This window comes from Syngnathus floridae, chromosome 10 (assembly GCF_059516105.1).
Source record: "Syngnathus floridae isolate MCC-2025c chromosome 10, RoL_Sflo_1.0, whole genome shotgun sequence".
NCBI classification, from domain to species: domain Eukaryota; kingdom Metazoa; phylum Chordata; class Actinopteri; order Syngnathiformes; family Syngnathidae; genus Syngnathus; species Syngnathus floridae.
In genome coordinates, this window is record NC_142422.1 from 11,205,051 (window position 1) to 11,228,934 (window position 23,884).

At 44.3% G+C, this 23,884-nt stretch overlaps 4 protein-coding genes and 1 long non-coding RNA gene across 8 annotated transcripts; 1 reads left to right on the forward strand and 4 right to left on the reverse strand.

Annotated features, from left to right (window-relative positions):
- Window positions 1-373: 373 nt before the first annotated feature.
- On the reverse strand, window positions 374-7,882 carry leng8 (leukocyte receptor cluster (LRC) member 8). The gene is made up of 15 exons (XM_088386617.1): window positions 7,518-7,882; window positions 6,749-6,884; window positions 6,532-6,654; window positions 6,379-6,450; window positions 5,850-6,264; window positions 5,583-5,742; window positions 5,341-5,511; window positions 5,007-5,246; window positions 4,666-4,824; window positions 4,303-4,597; window positions 4,013-4,114; window positions 3,871-3,939; window positions 3,654-3,783; window positions 3,377-3,584; window positions 374-3,199 (listed from the first exon to the last, which is right to left on the reverse strand). The coding sequence occupies exons 1-15, from the start codon at window positions 7,556-7,558 to the stop codon at window positions 3,037-3,039; spliced, it is 2,484 nt and encodes an 827-aa protein (XP_088242743.1). The 5' UTR covers window positions 7,559-7,882; the 3' UTR covers window positions 374-3,036.
- A 436-nt stretch (window positions 7,883-8,318) lies between these two features.
- Window positions 8,319-11,236, reverse strand: LOC148392386 (uncharacterized). 3 transcript variants are annotated; one of them, XR_015860733.1, is made up of 4 exons: window positions 10,754-11,236; window positions 9,238-9,970; window positions 9,011-9,113; window positions 8,319-8,791 (listed from the first exon to the last, which is right to left on the reverse strand). It is a non-coding gene; the product is annotated as an uncharacterized LOC148392386 (long non-coding RNA). The 3 variants fall into 3 exon arrangements; XR_015860731.1 differs by having other exon boundaries at window positions 9,011-9,970; XR_015860732.1 differs by having other exon boundaries at window positions 8,319-8,826; window positions 9,011-9,970.
- Window positions 10,865-13,464, forward strand: cdc42ep5 (CDC42 effector protein (Rho GTPase binding) 5). Of its 2 annotated transcripts, none has more exons than XM_088386620.1 (2): window positions 10,865-11,036; window positions 11,713-13,464. In XM_088386620.1, exon 2 carries the CDS (start codon window positions 11,718-11,720, stop codon window positions 12,561-12,563), a length of 846 nt encoding a protein of 281 aa, XP_088242746.1. In that variant the 5' UTR covers window positions 10,865-11,036; window positions 11,713-11,717; the 3' UTR covers window positions 12,564-13,464. The 2 variants fall into 2 exon arrangements, with proteins under 2 accessions (XP_088242746.1, XP_088242745.1); XM_088386619.1 differs by having other exon boundaries at window positions 10,867-11,036; window positions 11,716-13,464.
- A 149-nt stretch (window positions 13,465-13,613) lies between these two features.
- Window positions 13,614-17,075, reverse strand: grwd1 (glutamate-rich WD repeat containing 1). The gene is made up of 7 exons (XM_088386618.1): window positions 16,766-17,075; window positions 16,062-16,179; window positions 15,356-15,521; window positions 15,059-15,269; window positions 14,777-14,922; window positions 14,509-14,700; window positions 13,614-14,436 (listed from the first exon to the last, which is right to left on the reverse strand). Exons 1-7 carry the CDS (start codon window positions 16,998-17,000, stop codon window positions 14,128-14,130), a joined length of 1,377 nt encoding a protein of 458 aa, XP_088242744.1. The 5' UTR covers window positions 17,001-17,075; the 3' UTR covers window positions 13,614-14,127.
- A 1,227-nt stretch (window positions 17,076-18,302) lies between these two features.
- On the reverse strand, window positions 18,303-22,268 carry LOC148392389 (uncharacterized). The gene is made up of 5 exons (XM_088386621.1): window positions 21,725-22,268; window positions 20,437-20,537; window positions 20,027-20,098; window positions 19,776-19,922; window positions 18,303-19,682 (listed from the first exon to the last, which is right to left on the reverse strand). Exons 1-5 carry the CDS (start codon window positions 21,735-21,737, stop codon window positions 19,323-19,325), a joined length of 693 nt encoding a protein of 230 aa, XP_088242747.1. The 5' UTR covers window positions 21,738-22,268; the 3' UTR covers window positions 18,303-19,322.
- Between the last annotated feature and the right edge of the window lie 1,616 nt (window positions 22,269-23,884).

A 23,884-nucleotide genomic window follows, 5' to 3' on the forward strand; every position in this document is an offset into this window, starting at 1 on the left:
CCTTATAAAAAAACGCATTACAAAAATTTGCCTTAAAACTTTAAAGGGGAGGAACGCCCTTTATATAAAATAAGAAATGTTTTAAGTTACGGACTACACTCAGTACAAAAGGCACGAAGATTTTCTTATAGAGCTCAAACTTTGCTTTCCTTCTTGTTAGTTTTTATGTTTTCTAAATGCATATTTTTTCCTACTTCACATCTTGTTTTTCCCTTTTCACAACTCCCACCAAATCCACCAGGGTAAAATGTCAACATATTAAGTCAGTACTGTAAATCCAATTTGAGGGTAACACCCACAGTATTTTATAATAAACCTATGACACCCATCTTGAGTCTGTTTTGTTTAAATGTTCACATTAACGACACACGTGGATGCTTCTTGTTTTTATTAGATTCTTCAAGGAGAGTATATGTACACAATATATACAGATGCTGGTGCTATCAAAATTTGTCATGGGGGGAGGGGGAGGGCGGGGGAGAGAAGACAGGCATTGCAAACAACCTTCAGCTACAGATGTTAGTGAGCTGCAATGTCCATACTTACTACCATGACTATGTGCGAGTGCAACATACTCAACATAAAATGAATGACATCTATGAGAGCAGAAGGAAGAGACAGAAGGCATGCATGGGTGGTGAAAAGAAAACTAAAGTGAGTGAGGAGAAAGAAAAGATGAGAGGGGAAAGGAGGTGAATGGGAGTAGATGAGAAGTTCACGTGGCACTGGAAAGGACTTTGAGAGGCAGATATCAAGGAGGAAGTGACAAACGACTTGATGAGTAATCAATAGTACATGATAGCAAAAATACTGAGACTTTGTAGCGGGGAGAACAAAAATATCCAGAGTGTGAAATGCGTTGCGACCTGCTGGGATTTTGATTTCTTTGGTCAACAATACGACAGCGGATATATCAATTTCTTACGCGGACGGGAATAATTTAAAAACTCAAGCGGACAAACAGAAATCGACTTGATAGCATTGGCTGACTTGTTAAAATAAAGTTACGTAATGAGGAAAGGGGAGAAACTTAAAAACATTTGAGCAGTTATCAGCACACATTGGATGCACATGAGGCTCACAGCGATCGAGCTTGGCTTTCAAAAGGCGCTGAGGCGAGACTTGCTCACAAGCGACTCTCTCCCGCTTGGCCACTCAGCGTCCTCATCCGCATGTTGCCTCCTGCAATGCAGCAAGCCGGCCGTAAGACCGGCTGAAGGGTGGGTGAGGCGGGGTGTGACTCCCCAGGGAAGGATTGGGTGGAGGGTCAAGGGGTCAGGAGGAGAGGTCAAAAGGGGAAGAAAGGAGACAAATTACAACAATGTCCAAATAAGCATCACGGAAGAAGAAAAAAAAAAACTTAGATCAGGGGTGGGGAACCTGTGTGGTCAAAATGTTTTGGGGGATTTTAACAGGTTTCCTTGAGTCACATGGAGAGGTCAAATATTGCGGCAGGTTCCACACCCCCCACATTTGATCTTTGGCAGCAGGCATCATTTTACGTTTGACTGCACACGCGCCAGTATAAAACTAAAACACACTTACCATGTGTGGACACACCTAAACTACAAAACCACTGCAGAATGAACCACAGCAATTGTCATACAATATTTACAATACACCTCAAAGGAAGAAGAAAAAAAAAAAGTCATAGCTCAGCTTCTTAAAATGCCTCTCCACAGTTCCATAACAACACGTTTCAAAAAAACAGAAAATATCTCCGTACTTTCTTCCGGCATTTTTTGAAAAGCGTTTCGAGTTCATCTGTCATTAATCGGACTAAACAAGACTAAGTTGAAGGATTTTGAGGATAGATAACTTAAGTGATGTTAAAAGTTCAGACATTCCGACAGCACTGAGTGTCAAATTTTGATTGATGGTTTTGACACTAAATTAAATTTTCAAACCATCATTGTAGCCATATACTTCTTTCATCAATTTTGAAGGCCAAATACTGCTGTCCAAAGCCTGGAGACCATCTAATGGGGTGGGCCTCCTGATGTTTCGCGGGCATCCATCTCGATCCACAGTCCTTTTCTTACCAGCCTTAGTTGCACTCGAGAGCCACACACAGCATACAAACCGGACGATGTCATCCCTCTGCCCGCGATGACCATCTGAGGTGAGGCAGGGGGGACGAGCACCGTGATGAAGAGCAGGCGGCGGAGCTTCCACCTGAGGTTGACCGTGGACTTGTTTCGGCGACGCAGACGGTTGGAGGCGTGAACTCGGAAAACCTCAACGAAGAACACGTTTCCGTCTCGAAAGTCATTGCCTCCTGACTTGATGTCACTTGACCCGTGACTGAACTACCAAGTGAACTTGAGTCCCAAACTCTGCTCCTTAGGCGATTCTGGACGGGGATCTTGCCCAGAAACCGAAGACCTCCAGGAACCAGGACACAGCGGTCGTCGTAGGAGACGCAAACATACAAACCACAGCTTCCTCTTCTTCTTGACAACCTTTCTGGTGATCTTGGCTTCATTTTGATTTTGTACAGTCTCTATGGAATCAAAGGTGCTTGTGCGGTCTTCAAACACGACTTGGACCGGTTGCATGTCTTCTTCTTGAGACTTGAGGTCTTGGAGCTGTTGACTTGGGGAAGGAAGAAAACATAACAGGACACTGTTAGCGTTGACATCGGACAGGGCTAATGGAACAGGAAGCATTGCGCAAGTGCCCTCCCTCATCTGGCTGTGCGAGCCTTTGGCCTCTAAAGTGTTGAGTGAATGAAAGCAGCTTGGGGGAGGGGGGGGAGAGCTAATTGTTTTCTGATCTCCTCTACTGGATAGAATGAGAGCAACTTTGTGTGCGCGTCAACAACCTCGTGTCATCTGTCTAACGTCGCTTGAACGACTCTGGGATTCTGAACTTTCATCTCATATGGGACGACATAGGCCCTATATGGGTGCCGGTGTGCCTCTCTGAATTGGAAGAGGTATGTAAAAAGTGCGCTGCATTCGTCAATACTCTGGGATGTGTACTGCCCCGCAACTACATGTCCACCCTCTAAGTGCGCTAAGCCCACCCGCACTCTCATGAGGCAGCCAGTGTGGTGGTGCTGCTTTTGCAGTCTATCCTTAGGGGGTCAGCGGGGGTAAACGTGACACCCAACCCGCTAAGAAACTCCATGCAGGAGTCTAACGAAGTGAAGCCTAGCGTGGACTGCACATACTCCACTGGCAAGTCGGGCCTGAACCTGCGGACAAGAGAAATCGTCAGAAACAGAGTCGATCGTTTTTTTTTAAATACAGTGAGCCCCCGCTGTGGCACGTTTCATCCATATTTAAACTCATTGTTTTGCAAGTGAGCCCGGGACGCACGAGTCACGATCAACGGGGGTTCACTGTATATTCTTTGTGGTAAAACATCTTACGTTTTGACTATGGCCCGAAGTGCGATCTTTCTTTCCCTCTCAACAAACTTATCGATGAGGTACGAAGCCATGCGCGGAGCTTCCTGATACAACTTGAAGAAACGGCGATAGTTGCCTAGAGCCCAAGCGGCACGGAGCGCCAGAGCGTGAGCGATGCACACATCCGCTTTCAGTGCCGGATTCAAGTACACCAGCTCGGTGATGAGATCTGTGGGAGGACAATGGGATTAAGAGATGCAATCAAAAGTCAAAGTGCGTGTTCATACGATGGGCGTACCTCCAGAGTTTTTGGTGAAGATGTAGTACAACAAGCGATATGCTGTAAACTCGCCGATGTTCTCTGAGGGGTTGTCCTTGTAGAGGGACTTCAGCTGTGTCTGGCACTGGTTGAATTCCTCATGGTCGCCCTGAAACACAAAACGCAGACTCTTCAGTTTCCATCTGACGATCTGTAAAAACAGAAAGCTTACATCCTGCCATGTCAGCAGTCTTACCTTTTCCAGGGCAATGCGAGCGTGACACTCGTACACTTCCACGGTGAATTCCGTACGAACTCCTTGGACCTGTGTGTGAAGATAACGTTGAACCTTCACCTTTGGAGAAACAAAAGGCATGCCAAATGTGATTCACACTAACCGTGAGGTCCTGTCGTATAGACTTCATCTGCTCACAAGCGTAAGGGTAGTCCTGTTTGGTTTTCCAGTCGGCTTTCACGGCCTGTAAAGACTTTTTCAACACCTGCGTGGCAAAGAAACAGAAGTTTCCGACACAAACGTCCCCGTTATTGCCAGCAAGTGTTTACCATTTGGTCGTGGTTTATAGCACAGATTTTCAATAATCTCACGAGTACAGTAAACTTCAACGAGGAATGACTTTAAGCAAGCAAGCAAGCACTTTACTGTATGTAAGAGAAGATGACAACTCACATGAATAGGGCGAACAGTGGCGGGGTCTGGGGCACAGGTGAGCCTCAGGTAAGACTTTGTGATGTCCTGGCATGTCCCAACAATGGGACAGTCTTCCCAGCTGAGGCCCTCCTGTGTCCCATCGGGCATGTCCAGATGGTTAATAGACAGCACCAGGGGCTCTGTGCGAAGCTGCTTCTGGAAGCGAGCAGCTCGACTCTGCTTTTTGGCTTCCCGGTCAGGGTCGTGGAAGTCTAAACCCGCGTTGCCACCTTTCCTCTTCTTACCACCGGGCACGTTGGAGTCGTCTTGGTTTCTGAAAAGAGGAATGGGAGGTTATTCAAACTGTTGCCTGGTCACAATAAAAGATTCTTTTGATATTACCTCCTGCCCCTAGCTTTTCCACCTCTTCCCCGTCCCCTTTCTCCACCGTGCCCTCGATCCCTGTCGTTGCCACGCCCGCGACCACCTTTCTGGTTTCTTCTCGACAGCTGAGGTCGGAGATCGCTGGAAAGGCTGTTGTCTGACTGTGAGCCGGATTCGCTGGTAGACGACAAGAATAGAATATTCTAATATTTTCTTATATAATTCACTTAAAATCCTGCAATATTTATGGTAGTACCAAATACTGGCAGGATGCACAATTCTGTGTATCCGCCAGTCTGCATTAAGCGTGGCTAAATAAAGGTTGCGAAATTGGATTAGGGTGTGTTCAAAGTGTTTACCTGCGCCGGTGCCTTTGGTTGCTGCGGTCGCGGTTTCTGCCGTGGGTTGGGGAGGGGGACCGAGAGGAAGAGTGTGAGGAACTGGATGAAGGACTGCGCTGAGAAAAGATATTCCTATAGTTTCCCAATCTGTGGCCTCCACCCCTGCCGCGTGTCGCAGCAGCCGCACTTCCACCTCGACTCGCCGCAGTGTCCACACTTCTCGGGACCGCGTGCCAGCGAGATTGCTTACTCTTCAGACTACAAAGTCAAAATGAAATAGCAACATCGTCAAGGTGACGTCACACGCAGTGAACGTTACCATGACCCTGACGCGAGAGGTTTTACTACTTACTCTGGCAGCGGTTCACGGTCCCAGTCGATGGTGTAAGCAGATCCATCCTTTAAGCGGTCCTGCAGAACTTCCTTCAACACCTTCTCCGTGCGGTCTTTGTCTTCCTCCGTCTCGCAGGCTGTGAAACAGCGCTGCACGTACTCCTTCATGGCTGGCGGCCAGTCTTGGGGTCTGCAGATGCAAGTTAACAGGTCAGGCCATCATCCAACAAAGAGCAACAAGAGTTCAGAGCGAGACATTACCGTGTCGGAGGCGTGGCGCTGGCAGTCACGGGAGAGGCTGGAGGTGGACTGGCAGATTCTGGCTGCTGCTGCTCACTTGGTGAGAATGCCTGGTTAGACGTGGTCACCTGATAAGGCCTCTTGGGAATGTTGAATTTCATCGGGGCAGTGCCAGGTGACTCTGTGGAGACAAATGTTAAAGCACTAAGTAATGCTCTGATGGTGGCGCCTGAGCTCATCATTCACGAGCCGGCTATAGTCGATATATATTTTCAAATGTGTTCTTACGTTTCATGCGATGCCAGAGTTGCTGTCCTTGGTTTTGTTTTTTAGCTTTATTAGCCTCTCCTCTGCCTATGCTCGCTCCGAACGGCCCTGTTTGCTGCTGGGGCGGAGCCTGTGGGGGCTGATAGTTGTTCTGGGCCTGAAAGCTCGCTCCATAATTGGGCCGTCCCGGGCACGAGTTGTAAACCTGCATCTGGTTGGGGTCCCCGTGCGTGTATGGCACGGAATTGTTGGAATTGTAAGCAGTATGTGGGGGTGGAGGGGGGTATTGGGAATTGGGTTGAGGAGGCATGGGTGGGGGCGGAGGAGCTGCAGGTTTCTCTGGGGTTGGGCTTTGGGGTGGCTGAGGAGTCGAGGGAGGTTGAGGTTGAGAGGGGTAGCTGGGGCTCTGGTCTTCCATTCCAGGCACTGGAGGAGGCTTGAAAAGAAAAAAAAAAAAAATAATTTGGGCAAAAAGTCGTGCAAGCGATGACAAAATATTTTCGTGTAACACATCCAGTGTAGGTTTTCTAGTTCAATATTTTGTACATACCTGTCCATTTGAGGTTGGTGGCGTTGGGTAAGCACTTTGGGGAACAGCATACTGATTTTGTGTATATCCATACTGTAAAGTAAGTATAGTACAGCAGGTTAGCTTGTGGAAAGGGAAAGATTTGTTGTTATTTAAACTCAGATCCATACGTACTGGATTCATGGGATAGTAGTAGCTATATGGGTACGTGTATCCTGGATACTGTGGCTGATTTTGCTGGTACCATTGATAATACTGCTGATGTTGAATGGCGGCATCGTTCAATCCTGCCTGAAACTGAAAAGTAGGATTTACCTTATGATTGAGTATGAGGAGAAATAAATTGTGCTATTCTACAGATGTCACTGTAAACTCCTCAAGGCTGGCTTACCTCTGCAGCAGCGTGGCTGGCAAATGTAGCCTTGGCATTGTTCTGACTCTTACTAATAGAAGCAAGTGCTTGTCTTGCTTTTTCCCATTCTGGGTTTTCTTGAACATGATTCTCAGCAGCACCAACACCATAAGACCTGTTATTTAAATGAGACTTAGTAGGAGTACTTGCATTTAATGCTAGAGCAGAGTAACATTTAAGACAGAAAAAAAATGGAGTTTGAAAGACATGGGCACCATCAACTGCATAAATCACATCAGGACTGCATCAGGACATTTTTGCCAACTTCATCGATCATTAGCGTCACGTCATTCATGTCCCGTACCTTTGTGATATCTTTAAGATTACACAAAGAAGTCCAAGGGAGCGATAGTTTCTATTGCATGTGTTGGACAAGAAATTGGGGCCATGCTCTTTCAATCCACCAAAATGGGAATATTTTAGGTAACCTTTGAAATATACATCTTCAAAATGTAATTACAAAGACCAAATTGACTACAATCTCTTCGATTACCATTATGGATAAAATAAATTAAACAAAAGAGTTGACAGGGTGTGCTTTGAAGAATATTCTTGCTTAGATGACTAAATAACTATCAATACCATTGATAGCTCGTTTAAACTTCCGTGAAATGTTGTTATCAACATTGCCGTCGCCAATCTTTATCTGACTATAAATGCCAACGCTTCCCACGTTTAGATGTCCGCAAACACAGTTTAGCTTGATGTAATACACCCTAGTGTTATTCTATGGACAAGTGTTACATACCAGTTAGTTTTCGGGGCTGTTTGTGCCGCGTTGGCCGCCATTTCGTCTGGAATCAAAGCTAGCGTGAAGCCAGCTAGGACGGCTTAATTTTCGCTAGCTCTATGGCTAGCACAGAAGCTAGGCTAACACCGTTACCTCTGTACTGATGCTACCTAAACGTGACGAAAAACAGGCAGTAGCCCGTCGATGAACAACACTGTGTGTATATTGGAAAGCGAACGTAGGTTTTCTCGATTTCGATTCAATGCATAAATCTAGCGGAGAGCACCATAAGGGATAGAAACAAATGGCCCCTTGCGTCGTCCCGAACAACTTGGACGGACTTGCTGAGGAGCACAAAATGGCAGTTCGGTGAAACGCCAAGCCCTGTGACGTATGGCGGCAGGATACGCGTCACTGTTTCGTCTTTAGTTAACGTTTTTGGTACTTCAAAACACTGGTTGAAAAACGCGAAAATGTGAACCAAGGACGTGTTAAACGATTTAATATTTCGCCATTCGTTCATATTTACCAGTGTTAGGAACTTAGACGAGTACAATTCGGATAATAGTTACTGTACTTAATTGTTTTTCACGATATATATTTTACTTGAGAATTATTTTTCTCAGACCATTTTTACTCTTTCTCCTTACATTTAAAAACATGTTTGAGTTTATCACATGCCTTATTTTTTTATTACTTATTTGACATTATTATTACTTATTTTTAACATAATGACGTCACTCGCACTTCCGGGTAGCACTGTAGTTCGAGGTGGGTCACGCGAACAAAGGGGCATTTAAAAAAAAAAAAAATTCTGTTTACTTCAAAAGTTATTCGTTTATATATTAAATGTATTTTTTATAGCTCAATCAATACAAGCACTATAGAATCCAATGGATGGTCAGATCATTATATTATTCCACAGTCAATCAAGGAAATTTAACCTGTCTAAGTTTGATAGATCTTACGACCTACAATCAAGTCGCCACTGTAAATAATATCACACTTTATTTAATTCATTACCGTTAACTAAAACTGTGCTGAAAAGTATGTATTTTTTTTTTCTGTCTCTATGCCCCAAAGTCAGCTGGGGTTACGCTCCTGGGCAGCTCACCTGAAAGTAACCCTGATGTGGACACATACTAAAACAGCACCATTCACATGTTTACATGCAGCTGAAGGCATGACATGTGACATAAGGGCATGTCCTGTCCTCTACACACTTTCCCAATGTGGCCATCCTATTTGCACGCTTGCATTGATTCTCCCCTGCGGCCACATCAGCTGATGACCTGTAATTGCAGAACATCCAGTTCCTCCATTCGGTCTCCAGACAAAAACAAAACAATCAGACAGAATACATCCGCATACAAACAGTCAGAGATCGTTTGCAATTTGACACTATTTATTCTCTGCTGAATCATAATGGACAATTACTGCCCATCCTAATCATAATCTTACTGCATAATTAAATTCATAACTGATTGATGAGTGAGAATGTAGAGACTTACAGACGCCGGTGACCATGTCATCTGTTGTACTCATTTGGAATGATGCAACATCCGAATGTCACACACAGAAATGGCAGGAGACTATTTGAGATTTTTTTTTTCACTGGAGGAAAAAGCAGGGGGAAAAAATGAGACGGAAATGTAATCATCATGACGTTCTCATGATAAACGTTTCCAAAAAGGATGTGTGTGTTTGTGTGTGTGAGTGTAAGCATGTACGAGTTTACCGAAAGGGAGTCATTTCCTGTCTGCTGTTCCTTCTCTCCTCACCATCTGCATTGGTGATATTTTTATCCTTGGTTGATACTGGAATAAACTGCACCATTAAGATTGTTATTCTGTTGTATATTTTCCCAATATTAAAATAGGCCCGATATTATAACGTCCTAGTTTGGATCCGTCAATGGACTCTATACAATATCCGTCTGCGATGAGTAATTTCTTCCCATTGTCGACTTCATCATGCAAGTATGTTGACCAGTTGTGACAACAATGACTCACTCACAACCATTGTTTTTTTCACCTTGTGGAAGGAAGCTGAATGAGAACTACGGGCATTTGATGCCATTTCCAATTCAATGATTCAATTTATTACAGTAAGAAGATGCGGTGTAAGAAGTAGTGTTGTGAAAGAATGTTGACCTAAAGTTCCATTTTTTTCACCCAATATTTTAATGATATATGACTGATGATATGTTAACTATTTTCCCAGCCAACTAAGTGGCACCTTTCAAACTGACTATATGTTAAATGACGGCAGACTTCCTTGACTGGATTGTTGTAACAACACAATAATTGCAGTGATTTCATTCTCAAATACCTCACATTTTTGAGAATCCCAAGAGATTTCAAAATAAAATAAAATTATATATTGTGAATAGTGTGGCTGTACGTTGTATTCCGCCAGTCGTCGATAGGGATAGGCTCCATCTCACCCACCATGACCCAAAGAGAAATGACCTAGAAAGTAGATGGAAAATGTCAATAGGTGGTGGTTTGGTACATACGGTATCCTGAATGTTGCTTTGTCATTATCTGGCTGGATATTTATAGTTTATATATGGGTAGTCAGTCTAGTAGCGGTTATCATACAGTTAAACTGATTCCAAAACAAGTATGTTTGGTGCAAAACAAAATTTTCCTGGTGTTTTTTTCTTATAGTTGGGGTCATAATTACACCTTGACCTTAAAGTTAGAAAGGTAACGCAGTTGCATTGAATTCATAGCAGGGTTTATGGCTCTCCTGCCACTTTAGAGGTACATCTTGCACTCATTTACTCATTATCCCCCAATTCCCTCAAGAAAACCCAAAACTAACTCTCACCGTCACTGTGCGTGTGTGTGTGCAGCCAAGGTCTGATGCAGCTTTTCCCCTCTGTCATCTCATTGTCCAAAAACACTTTCCGTCAAGATGTTGAATTGGTTCAGGTTTTTTTTTTTCTTTTGGAATGTGGTGACTTTCAGTTTATTTTGAGTCAAAACCACATAAACCATCTGTGCTGTCAAGACCAACCCCTTTCTCATTCCAGAGCAAAAAAAGCCACTGAGAAAAAGACCCCTCACCCCGCCAAATACTCACTGCTTAATAATTTTATGACGATTATTATCCTATTTGGGAAATACATTTGATAGCTCTCCACTTGCTGGATTCGATTCCGCAAGAACCACAATGAGAATAATACTGTACTAACCAAAGGGCACAATACAAGTAATAACGTGACACCGTTCGGCACAAATACTAACCTGTTTTATCAATGATCGATCAGAAAGTAAAACGTTACTTGAAGTGGTAGCTGTGAAAGATTTGGGGGGTAAAAATGTGTATTCTAACTCCCCGCGTCGCGTCACTTCCTCGGCTAGCGCCCATCCCTTTGGAAGAAGAAAAAACGACGGCGAGGGAAAAGAAGAACGAAGGGAAAAGACGTTCGAAAGTCAAGAGGGGGGAAACAAATATCCAGATGTAAAAGAAAGTCGGATATACGGACGAGAGAGGGTGAAGCAAACAGCAGAATATTATCCTTTTTAAGTAAGTTATTTTATGAAAAAGAAAAAAAAAAACCTTCACGTGTATGTGTGTGGCGCGCGAGTGGCATGTTTATTGGCGAGTCGCGTTGCGGCTGTTAGCTTCAAGTTAATACAGCAGCGATATCGTGACTATTTTATTATCAATCTCTAATTCTTATTTAAATTGGAATACGTTGGAAGGGTTAACGCGCGTTATGCCACGGTTCCCTTCTTTTGAAAAGTAAGTTAATGATTTACTTGTATTTGGCAAAGTTTATATTTAACTGCCCTCACGGGGATGCATTAAGTATCTATCTATCTATCTATCTATCTATCTATCTATCTATCTATCTATCTATCTATCTATCTATCTATCTATCTATCTATCTATCTATCTATCTTTAGTTTGGGGGGGTGTAGCACCTAGGAAAAGCTTGCAAGTTGAGTAGTTTGACTGCAAAAGTACTGTGGACGTTCTTTTCATTCACATGCAACCCCTGAGGGCAGACAAAAATATGCGTCGAGTCTGTTCAAGTACAAGCCTCAGCATGGCCTCCGTCATAGTGGCAAAATGCTTATTGGCCGCCCACTATTGCACAACACCGTTTGCGTTCTCATCAAGAGTGTTTTCTGCAGCGCGTCCACTTTTTTTAATGCTTGAAATGGAATGTGTCGGGACTAACGTCCAATCTTTCTAGCAGCCATGCCGCTACATAAATCTACACGGGCCTCCCGCTTGGACCCCACCATGATCTCAGCCCCTCTGGGTGACTTCCGCCACACCATGCACATCGGCAGGGGGGGAGATGCCTTCGGGGACACCTCCTTCCTGTCCACGCTGGGACCAAGCCCACCCAGCTCTGACCCGGGAAGCCCGGGGTCTTCGTCCGTAGACTGCCCGGCATCTGTACACCACAACGATGTGTATCAAGAGCCTCCGGGAAACCTCCATGATGATGATGAGCTTCAGTACTCTGAATCGATGTCATCGTTCACCTTGGATTTGGATCTCGATCTGGGCCCTTCCATGTTGGGGGACGTACTAGGGGTGATGGATGGTTTGGGACTGGACCCCAACAAAGACGACGTCCTCAGCCCCAAAAGCGTTACGTCCCCGGTGGAAACAAAGTGTGTCGTAAACAGGCACAACGAGCTTAACGGGAAGAACCCGGATGAGAACCAGATGGGCGACGGCAGAATACCAGATGGGATCAAACCGAAGGGGCTGCGACCCAAGGTGAGATTCAGCGACAAGCGGGAAGAAATCATCCGCCAGGCGTCCGAGGAGGAAGAGGGTCAAGGGTTCGACTTCCAGGAGGAGGACCTGACAGAGAGTCCGACGACGGGGGAGAGGGTCGGAAGGGAATTCGCCGCCCACAAAGATCTGCCTCCCAGCCCGGCTTCGTCTCATAGCTCCGACTACGAAGGAGTGAGCGCGCTGGACCGAAGGAGGGTCGGCAGCAGCCACTCAGAGACTGACTCAGAGGAAGAGGAAGTAGGGCGGGGCTATACCTTCGAAGATGAGTTTGATGATGAGATCGGACTATAGGTCCGTCTCCTACCAAGTGTGTATTATTCGCCATTTCTGGCTGTCGGGTAGAATTTCAGAATGAACCTAAAATGCACTATAATCTTGACAAAACGTGGCGAAATGCTCAACATGTGCATTTGAAAGGTTAGAGGTCAAATTCAGATCAGTTGGAAAGGGTTGAGAGCATTTTAGGTACACTTCCAAGTTCCACGCCAAAGCCAAATATTCCCCAACATTTTGTGAGTTGTCTGTTTCAAATTACGTGACAAGGGATCAAACCGATGGATTCAAAACTTGTTTTTTCTTTTTTCCTGAAAGCTGTTCAGTGTGAAGACGATGTTGCTCTGCTGGAAAAATACTTTTTAGCGTAACAGGTGCGCCCGTTTTATTACAAGCAGCATTTGTTTTTCTACAGTGAAAAATTGTAGCACTTTCCCCCCCCCCTCCCATTCACCAGGAGGCCTTTTAATTTCATCTTTATTCAATTTTTCTCAAATGTGCCATGCGTGTTTTTAAGTGCCTTAAACTTGATCAAATATTTTAGTACGAGTTCTCTACATATTTTTGTTTTCCTCCATTGCATGTTTGTGTCCCCGTGTCATTCTTTTGGAGTGTCGTTGGAGCAGATTTTGTGAACGTGTAACATTCCATGTCATGACAATGTGAGTTTCGCTGGATCAGATCTAATTGCAGCGTTCTTTTTTTTTTTTATTATGTGTGCATGTTTTCATACACTACCAAAACCTTTTTCCTCTTTGGGCTGGAAAAAAATGCTGAGACAATCAAGTATTGAGTGGTTTTTATCTCCCCCTCATGCTGTAAAACGGAGAGACTTGAGTGTTTATCCATTGAACTTGCTGGCATTTCATGTCTTGTGGTTTACAGTGAAACAATAAAACAAAACTATTTGGGATTTTAAGTGGAAGCTTTGTTCTCCGTTTGTTCCGTCTTCATCAATCACAGGAAGAGCATCGTTATCAAATCTATGCTCTCAAATATTTTTAGAATTGGTCGTTTTATCAATTAATTGAATAAATTTTATTATGTAATAACACCTTTATTACAGAATTGAAATTGGTATTGTTTATTGATTAAAAATAACAATGGCACACGAAAGCGATTGATGATGTACTTTTCTGAAATTGGATGGGTCATTGTTTTTCCAAGTAAAAGCAGATGTTTGCAAATGTATTAAATGCAGTCTTGCTTTCATGTAGGGCTACGTAAAACGGAATAATTAAAGCTGAGAGGCTAAAGTGAGATAATTTGGACAATTTCAAGTTAAACAACTCAAAATGAATACTCGCTTACTAAAATAGTCGATGATCGATTAGTTGTTCATTTTGACACCTCTACTTCATATTTTATTTTGAGCACATAATAGTAATATAAAACACGCAACATCTATATTATACAGAACAAAAGTTGCGTGGAAAAGCTGATACATGTCGAGGTTTACTTACAGTTGTCTCTGGAGAAAGCTAAAGACGCACGAGTGACATCATCGGAGGTCTCGAGGCGTTCCTCCGGGGTAAGGTCAATTGAAAATTCTCAATTTCACACAAAGCATGTACTCGTCACGCTATACGGATATTGTCCTGAACACGTTGAATCCCGACAGCGCGGTAGAGACCATAACGCCGGGGATCTGCGGGTGCCAGTGGACCTCCTTGATCTCTGACTGGCCCTGGTGCTGGAAGAGCAGCTGCGGGGGGAGATCCTTCAATCCCTCCACCCTGGCGCCCGCATCGCACGATTCCACCGACAGATCCCACTGGCTGATCACATCGTCCGCCCCAGACGCGGCGAACACGCTCGAGTCCACCGGGTTCCACTCCACTGAGGTGATGGGCCCGCAGTGCTGCTTGAAATTGGCCACCGGCTGCCCGGTCTGTACAGACCGAGGAGATCAGGTGAGCCGTCCGTTGTGATGACGACGACATCGGCAGAGTGAAAGCGTTACCTTAAACTGCCGCAGGTCCCACACTTTGAGAAGCCCGTCGTCACCCCCCGAGAGGAGGAACGGTTCGGAACGGTTCCAGCTGATGACGTTGATGTCTGACTCGTGGGCTTGGTCGGCTGACAGCATGGAGTTGGGCGGCGCTCGGATATCCCAAACACGGATGGACTGGTCCACTGAGCACGACGCAAAAACCTGGAGCAGACGACAAGAATATTATTATTATTTTTTTTAAACAAACGAGGGGTTTACTGGTTGGAGGAAAACGTACGGTAGCTTCAGTCGGCGACCACTGCAGGTCCTCGACGGACTTGCTGTGCGAGCTGAAAGGCCGCTGGTCGACCCGCCACGAGGCTCCGCCCTCCTGTGGCTCCCACACATGAATGTTCTTCTTGCAGTCGCCACTGACCAGACGACCTGCGAGCCCAAACACGGGATGCTTATTTTGGTTTTTTTTTATTATACAAATAAAAAAATAAATAAGATAGTGACAAAAGGTAATTTAATGCACCACTGTTAGTGACAAAACGCGAAGTTTTTAGGTGCCACCTACCGGGAACCATGGGCGACCAGTCAATGGCAAAGCCCTCAGTCATGTGACCCGAGAAGCTGAAGAGCGCCACGGCTTCCTTCTGCTGCTTCATGAACGTCGCCATGGCTGCAGAACTGTGGACGGCCTCCAGCTGAGGTCGCAGATCAAATATTTCCACCTGTCCCTTCTCGGACCAGACGGCGGCCAGTGCCTGGTCGCCGCGCCGGGTCACCTGAAAATAAAATCAGAAAAACACAATTAGAACTTCCGGGAGCAGGAAATAGTCGAGCATCAAATGCATGCAAAATGTCAACATACTCTAACTCTGTTAATGCCTCCGAAATGAGGCATCATGGCCAGTTCCAGCTGCGGCTTTTTACTTTCATCATCCTCTTCCTCATCGCTGTCTTCATCACTGCTTTCCTCCTCCTGCTCTTTCTCTTTTTCTGTTCCGTGCAAGTTGTGCATGCGCAAGACCAGCAGTCTGCAGGAAAAGTAAAAAAAAAAACATGGCGTGATTTTTTTTCCCCTTGCTGTTACTTTGAGCGGAGACGAGCACAAGACGGACGACAAAAACAATAAACAAGAGCGCAGGGGCTCCATTGCTGAAGTGATTTACTCGGACAGCTTGAGGAATGAAGCCATCGTTAAAATCAGTTATTGTTTCCATCTGTGCTTGTGGCGCTTTCTTGTCGGATGTGGAAAGCAAAACTTGGGGAAATAAAACAAACTACTTCGTAAATTTGCCTAAAGGTTATTGCCTAGAGATGAAATACGGGAGAGCTGCATCGATTGAGAGTTAGCAAGAGCCTTGACAGATGCAAAACATACGGTGCAGAAATTTTCGGACTATGACATCATTTTGCAGCAGTAAAGCACCACATTGAAATGATCAACATGACACTACAGTAGAGTAGTAGACCTAAGTGTTCCCGTTTTGTTTTTGTTTTTTGCTGTTAGATAAATGAACAAAAACTGAACCTAAATGATTCAATTAAAATGTATGTCATGAGGCAACACCAACCTGTTGGCCATGGCTGTGTCAGCCTGTGTGCCTGCACACAGCAACATGGACAGTGGGAACTCCTTCCTGCCGTCGCCATCGGTGTCCCTCAAAACGTCGAAGCTCAAACATGGCGCGCCTGCGTGTAGTGGATGGAATACACAACAATTGGAAACCTCAATTTAGTGGGATTTTTTTTTCATGGAAAACGTGTGACTTTTGCACAATGTAAAAAAAAAAATGTCCTGAATGAGTTGAAACGGAATTCTTTAAAATCAGTTGAGCCTGTGAATTTTTTGGACAAAAAAAATATGGTGGGGTAAAAGTGGCAAAGATTCACAACAGACAGGTTTAATCGATCACATCATTTCCCGGTTCAATTGCATTTCAACAGTTGTCGTGCTGTTTACATTTTGACATCATGTGATCAAGACACCAAACAACTGATGCATTAGTGGACAAAAAACTGGACATCCCTGGAAGCTTCTAGTAAGACAAAAACAACAGCTGTGATCAGTTGGACGTGGTTCCTCTAAATATTTGGAGAACGTCAAGTTAAGTTCACCTATAAAGTGAATTTTAGGGTTCACTTGAAATGTCACCTGTAAGCAGAATATCCCGAAGTTAATGAAGTAGTGAGTGAATGCAGAACATTCACGCGTTATTCTCCACACACAAAAACAACATAGCAACATTTTCTTCATTTAGTTTGCCTCCCCACTCGCCTGTTTGACACTCGTGGTACATGCGGTATGCAGTCAGGTCCATCTGCAGCTGCTCTCCCGGTTTAAGGGGCTCGATTCCGGGCACGTACACCTTCTTGTCGCCGTCTCCTTCCTCCTCTTCGTTCTCCTCCATGTCAACTCCCTCGTCGTCGTCGTCGCTGACGGCGTCGTCCTGCTCCTGCGCTTCCATGTCATCTGCTTCCTCGGCAAACGTGTCTTCGTTGGAGGCGGACATATTGATGCTGACAAACAAGAAGAAGAAGACAAAAAAAAAGAGAAGAAGAAGAAGGCGGACTTCCGGTCACGTGTGTTAACTCCGCACCCCTCCTCTCGCTACTCGCCCCTCCTTTCTGGTTCCACTCCCACTTTCTTGTCTCCCACTCCACATTTACGGGAAGTCAGCTGCTCCCTAAAAGTGCAAAAATGACTTGCGGTCGGAAAAATGCTAATTTATGTCCCGGAAATGTCGTTCATTGTTAAATAACACTTTTGGCTAGAGGGGCTGTCCCCCGTCAAAAATCTGTTTCGCCCCAGTTATGCACCTCTAGCATTTTATTTGATATACTAAACGTTAGAATCTAAAGTATATGTATTTGGAAATTATTTTCTCAGTCCTCCCAATGTATCAGCCAGGCACCCCTTTATCCCTGGGAGAGAAAATAATCCCGAAGCTGCCCTTGGTGGAAGCACAGTTTTGTTTGTTTTTTGTGTGTGTGAAAGAAATGCAATAATAACAAGATCCCTTTTTTTTTTTCTTCCCCGCAATATCTCCCGGGCCGACAAAAAAAAAAATTGCCTCCTGGCCGGACTCTGGACAACCCCCAAGAGCCCTTCATCCCTCAAAAGTTTAACTTCCCGGCTCAAAGGTCACTCTGATGTTGTAATATATGTCTGACTGTGACCGATCCGTGCTTGGCTAAAATACAAAACAAATCAATGAAAAGTTAGCTCCCACAGTGTCCACGGCAACATGCCTCTGCATTGTAAGGCTTGCGAAACAACAAGGAGGGGTCTTGTTAGGACAAGGGTGCACATAACACGTGTGGGTGTGTACAAGCAGGGGCAAGTACCAGCGTTTAAACTGCAGCTGCAAGTTCCTTTCACGTGCAGATCCTGACACTTACAAAAACTTTCATCCACAACACATTCTCCTGGTTTGGGTTATTATTTTTTGGCAGTTTTATTTCTCTTCCCCAGAGTTACAAAAAAGAGCTGTGAGACCATTTCTGTCTTGTAAGGCCTTTTTTTCGGCATGAATAGAGGTGGACTTTGTGTCCTGGAGCCTGGCATGTCAAATCATTAACAAATATCTTCAATATGGGATTAAACAAACAAACCCAATGAATCAGTATTACAGGCCACAGTAACTTCAAGCCCATTCTGGATGGGGAGTTTTCCTGCAGGCCTGTTTACAGACTGAACAATGAACAAGGAGAGGACAGTGGCGCCTCCGAAAGTACATGGACTATCTAGTACTTGGCTTTCTGAAGGTGCATTATACTTTGGTGTGCCTCGTCCTGAAAAATCACTACACAAATATATCTAAATGGCTTTAATTGACATTTTTTATACAAAACTAAAAGTCTATAGGCGTCATATCTTACAGTTACGAAAACAGTAATTGTAAACAAATGTGACAGATTCCACATCAGACACACGTGAAGGCTTATTGTGCATTGGCTTGGTCAGCATGTATCTCTTGTTAGCACAAAGAGTTTAGCTAGCTGGAGCTTAGCGGCATGGTCTACCTAGGAAGGCGAGTATTGTACTATGCTTATAGGTAAGGTGTGTTGGCACCAGGGGCCGGCATGGCCTTCTCTGGTGGCATAAAGAAGCACTAGCATACATTTACAAACTAAATACTAACATTTGTCCCATTTTTGTGCTCCATGTGTAAGCTGGATGGGTTTTTCTTTGTCCAATCAGATTTCTTCATCCACATGTTGCCATGTCAAGCCAATCTGCCCAGGGCCTTTGGAATCAGTAGTGCTGGCCCATGTAACTTAAATTATATTAGTCAACTGGACTTTTTCTACAATCAGTTGGATTTCAAATTCTGTGTTTTCCATCCTCTGTTTGGTTGGGAGGAGAAAAACCTGTTGCAGCCAACTTTGACTCACAAAACTTGGATGTAGCAATCTGTACACATGGATATTTGAGAATCAGCATCTCCAGTGAATATAATGTATTTTATTCCATATTTCATGTTTTTGTCATGTGTTAGATAAATACTGATTCTGAACAGAACTGTACTTGCAGTTTTATACGGTATTAGCAGTTTCTGTAATGTGTGACGTCATGCTTGCGGTATAAGAGGTGGATTACGTTCCCACTGAAGGTCCGGGTACAGGAAGGTCCTGGCAGCGAATGTAGCAAAAAAAAAAAAAAAAAAAAAACTTTGGACGTTCAAAATAATGCAACCTGCGCATGTCACTTCATATGGTAATGTGAGCATACTGCCTCACAACACAAATAGAAAGGAAACAATCATTTAGTGCCAGGAAATGTCTTGCATTTTGTGTGCATCGTCTGAAAAAATTAAGATCCTTTTAAGTTCCTATGGCAACAACCACCGGTAGAGTCTGAACAGGAGGAGGCTCCACGCCGAGGCGGGATGCACGGACAGCGAGGCGGGACCGCGACCAGACGGTGGCGGGGTAACGTCTCTCAAGCGGGCCAGCTCAGCCTCCTCCTTGCTGCTGCGGATGGCTCGGGTGGTCAGGAGTCGGACCCTGGACGGACTGTACTCCTTTTTCTCGGCCGGAGGCAGCAGAGTGGGGGGCTCGCAGATTTCCATTGAGGGAGAGCATCCCACCTCCAGCCATTGGGTGAACAACTCCGACGTGAGCTTGAGGAGCTCCTCCGGAGAGGAGTCGAGCGACGAAAACTGGGACGGGTCCATCTCTTCCCGCAACTTCTACAGCAAGAAAACACAGGCGTACATTTAGAGTAGTGTGAGAAAAATCTAGATAAGGAGACGGAGCTGAGAGCAAGCTAAAACAAATCTTACCTCTGTGTTTTTATTCTTTTTGATGATGTTATCCAGTGTCTGCTTTAGGTCGAAGATCAAGGAGTGATTTAGATGCTCATCCCAGAGGTTCCTCAAAAGCACATTCCAAGATTCTAGGAGGACGATTGCAGCGGGGAATACACAACACTGCAGGGGAAACCGCCACCAGCACAAGTTAGTGTTTGTGTGCAAAAATATGCCACAAAGCTCCGCAGGAAGTGCTCCATTTGAGTCACCTTCTAGTAACTCACCGGATCAGTGTCACACAACATGCTTTTTGTGTAATGGTGCGACACATAGTAATCTTTGGGAAACACGGTCCGCTGAAAAGAGAGGAGAAGAGAAATGGGAAATGCATCAGCTGCAGTCATCACTTTGGTGGAGCTGCACAATGTTGTTATTTTCAGAAGGCTTTGTCATGTGGTTACATCACGGGTTGAACCTGATCAATTGCTTCGCTTCGTTGGGATGACATCAGTACTTTAGCGTAGTTAAGCCAAACAATGACTACTTAATTTCATAAGTTATGGTGAAAGATTTTGCTACCAGAGATCATTTTGTTTTGCGCTCTATTAAATGTTCTGATGCAATGCTTATTGTTGATTTAGTAGTCTTTTCCAAAATTCATATTTTTAAAACAAATAAAAACCTTTCAACTTACAAATCCGGTCGGGTTTGCGTCAATAGCTGTCTTAACGTTCTTCACCACCTCCCAGTCACATCCACCACATTGGACAGTCAAGAGTGATAGCAAGAGCAAAACTGTAAAAGCACAAATGAAAAACAGACTCAGAAAACTGCCTGGAAACTTTTTGTGGTTTGTCACCTTTTTCAGCTGAATAACCCCAGGCGTCAAAAGCACTCACACGCTGTCTTAGATACTTGTGTAAAAAAAAAAAAATTACAGGCTCTGAAATGCAATTCAAAATCAGCCATCTTGTGTCTCAAATTTGATTCATAAGAAACCACCGCACCTGAGGAAAAACAGCCAATCAGACACTAAATGCATATCTAACTTGTATGTGTTTTTCTTTCAGATTAGATTGACAACTTTTGAATGACAGAAGCCAGTGGTGTTTATGCAACACTATTATCATGAATCAGCCTTGGAGCCGACAACAGCAAATAAAAGAGATTAGGTCATAGATGGGGAATAACTTGCTCCTCTGAATCTGTAGTGTCATGAATGGTCCTTGATTCACAATTCTCCACCTAAAAGCTTCCCCTGTTTTTTTCCGCCTGATAACTCCCAAAAATCTCTATCAATCAGTCATTCAAGAGCTTTGCAGTGGTTGAATTTTAAAGATAAGATAAAAGAACCCTATAATAATCCCCAGAGGAGAATTAAGGTAAAAAGTGGTCAGAAAATAAATACTCAAATAGAGCTAGCTACATCACTACATCCCATAAACATTTAAAAGTGCAATAAAAAGGTAATAAGAATGCAAGTTACTTTAGATTATTCCAACAAGCATCAATCAAGTTAAACTGAAAGTAAAGTTTCCTATAGTTTGGCCAGCTTCACGCCAGTGACTAAGTTTGGCTGCAGGGGTGAGGGTTATAGGTTATAAGAAGTAATATAATGCTTTATTAAATATAAACTAATCTCCAAAGTTAACCATTTGGACCCTATTTTTATATCCAGATCAAGTCTGGTGCAAAATGCAGTTTAAATCTACGCAAGGATGGAAATGGACGTTTGCGCTGTTGTGGGAGGGAACACAGCTACAATAATTCCCTTTAAAGTCAGCATGCATATGTGAAGTTGTCACCGGTAAACAAAAATAGCAATACTGCGAAAAAAAGAATCACATTGACAAAACCTGTTTCATTCCGTTTCATCAACGTGAATAACATCGCCGTCTTCTGCAGCATGAAGCTGTCATACATTATTTCCCAGAAAGTTACAAGCACACCGCTTTGTTTTATAAACATGTAAAAATGCTCACCTGGCAGTGACATCCTTTTATCTTTCTGAAAATGGACACTTCTCCATTTCTCTGGTTGACAGCAAACCCTCACATGCCCCCCACCACCCCAATACGCACACAGACAGCTAGACGGGCCTTTCCGTGTCAGTCAGTGAAAGGCAAACTTTCCTCGTCCGTGCCTTGTGGCAGGGTCTTTGACACCGAGTGCGTGCTGCGTGCTGCTCCTTCCTTCCTCTTCAGCGCCGTCCCGCTGACATCCCCTATATAGTATTCCTTGCTTTGGTACTTTCCAGCATGGATCCTCTCACGCCATCCCTTTTCGTTCACTTTGGATTTCCCCCACTGCAGAGCTTTTGTTGAAATTGCAGTTTCACTTGCCCTCCTTTCCCCCTGCTGACCTAGAAGCTTCCCCGAGCAGCCTAATTTGAATCCGCTCCCCCCTCCCCAAGCCTTTTGGAAAGTGGCTAATGGATGAGGCAGTGGCCTCCTGCGCCTGTGGCCTTCCTCTCCTCTGCTGCTGTGTATCCTCCGTCAGACAGCTCAAAGTGAAAGTGCTACGCTGGGGCTGCTCGTCTGCTCCCTTTAAGTGGCCGCCCCTCCCACCGAGCACACGTTTTACCTCACTATTGACTGACCCGGCCCCCTCCCCCTGCTCCCCACATTCCCTGACCCCCCCCATTCTTCTCCTCCTCCTCCTCCTCCTCCTCCTCCTCCTCCTCCTCCTCTTGTGAGGCTTAGTCATGCTGTTGGATCGTATGGTTTTCATTTGGACCCCCCCCCTCCCCGCCCCACACCATTCTGACACCTCTGAGCATTTTTATCCCAGCGGGGCCCGTGTGTGCGCAATGTCCGCCTGCTTCATCATCCTCACATGATCCAAGGATTCAAATCGGGACATTTATCCAAAAGAAAGCTGTTGCAACACTGCCCAAACTTGCAAGTCATCATGTGACTCCTTTCGAGTGTTTTCAATAAGGTGGCACGCATTGAAAATCCTGTGGGCATTCAGATGACGACTAGGACAAGTAGGGAAAACTAGTAAACTATAGCATCTTAACACTTTTGGCCTACAAATATAACCTTAAACACCTAACTCATTCACTGCCAGCCGTGTTAAAATCTTTGACGTCTATATCTGTCAATGGCAGTGAATGAGTCAAAACTGAATTGGGTGCAATAGCTAAGCTTGGTCCAAAACCTCCGTATGGTCACCAATGACAGTGAGTGATTCCAGCTAGCATCCAGAAACATCTGATGGTAGTTTGAGCATTTATTTACGATGCATCTTAAGGTACATGTTCTTTAGTAGCCTTAGCTTTTTTGCTAGCTAATAGCATGCAGATGTTAAGTAGTGCACCATTTTGCCTCACTTATTTTATTAGCAAAGACAAAGAGCAAATCAGTACATGGACCATAAACTAGATATCAAGGATATAAAAGAAATGCTCAGAAGGGCTCGCCAGAACGCCATTTGCGTATTAGATATGCAAACCGCGCGCCAAGTAGTCTTAACAGTCGATAACATCTCATCAACAAGCTCAAGTTCCCTCAAGTTATGACGCCTGAATTTTCACGTAACAAAACATGTTTTCCCCACATTATTGCATTAAAAGTAAGAGTGCCTTCCGAAGAAAATAAGAAATAAAAAAGACTCTCGAAGGAATTGCGACCTTACAGCCTACGCTGCAGCTAAATCATGACGACCCTTTTTCCTGTTGGAGCCACACATGCATATTTTTGAAGTAAATATGCAAGTGATTAGCGGGACCAGCGCAAATCGTGACCCTACTTTTTCTTATGGACCTTGTTAAACAGAAACAGATTCTTTTTTTTTCACGAGAGCGTTCACATTTTGGAGTTTACATGCGACACGCAATTTGCACAGGTACCTACCCCTCGCGCCTTTGTTTGTAACTTTATCAACCATATGTTTTGGCTTATTTTTATTGACAAAATGTGCACATGTCAGCAAATGCTGTAAAAATTATTTAGAAAAATGTGATCCAATATGTGGCTCATTAGGACCGAGCCTGCTGGGGGTGATTTAGCTGGAAGTTGCTAACATGCAAGCAATGTACTCTCCACAGCAGCTGAAGTAGAACCAGACAGAGCGTCTGCTTAAATCAATTTTGATTTGTGGTGAACTCAAAGCCTCCCAAAAAAAAAAAAAAAAAATGC

Excerpts from the sequence above, each read along its gene's own strand:
- leng8 (XM_088386617.1), bottom strand. The coding sequence starts at position 7,558 with ATGGCGGCCAACGCGGCACAAACAGCCCCGAAAACTAACTG. Across the intron at positions 4,825-5,006 it reads AACCAAAGGCACCGGCGCAG|CGAATCCGGCTCACAGTCAG; the intron begins GTAAACACTTTG and ends GTCGTCTACCAG. Across the intron at positions 3,784-3,870 it reads CTCGCATTGCCCTGGAAAAG|GGCGACCATGAGGAATTCAA; the intron begins GTAAGACTGCTG and ends TTTGTGTTTCAG.
- grwd1 (XM_088386618.1), bottom strand. The coding sequence starts at position 17,000 with ATGTCCGCCTCCAACGAAGACACGTTTGCCGAGGAAGCAGATGACATG. Across the intron at positions 16,180-16,765 it reads GTACCACGAGTGTCAAACAG|GCGCGCCATGTTTGAGCTTC; the intron begins GCGAGTGGGGAG and ends CACTACACGCAG. Across the intron at positions 14,923-15,058 it reads CTGGTCGCCCATGGTTCCCG|GTCGTCTGGTCAGTGGCGAC; the intron begins GTAGGTGGCACC and ends TTGGGCTCGCAG.
- cdc42ep5 (XM_088386620.1), top strand. The coding sequence starts at position 11,718 with ATGCCGCTACATAAATCTACACGGGCCTCCCGCTTGGACCCCACCATG.
- LOC148392389 (XM_088386621.1), bottom strand. Across the intron at positions 20,099-20,436 it reads ACGCAAACCCGACCGGATTT|CGGACCGTGTTTCCCAAAGA; the intron begins GTAAGTTGAAAG and ends CTCTCTTTTCAG. Across the intron at positions 19,923-20,026 it reads TGTTGTGTGACACTGATCCG|TGTTGTGTATTCCCCGCTGC; the intron begins GTGAGTTACTAG and ends TTTCCCCTGCAG.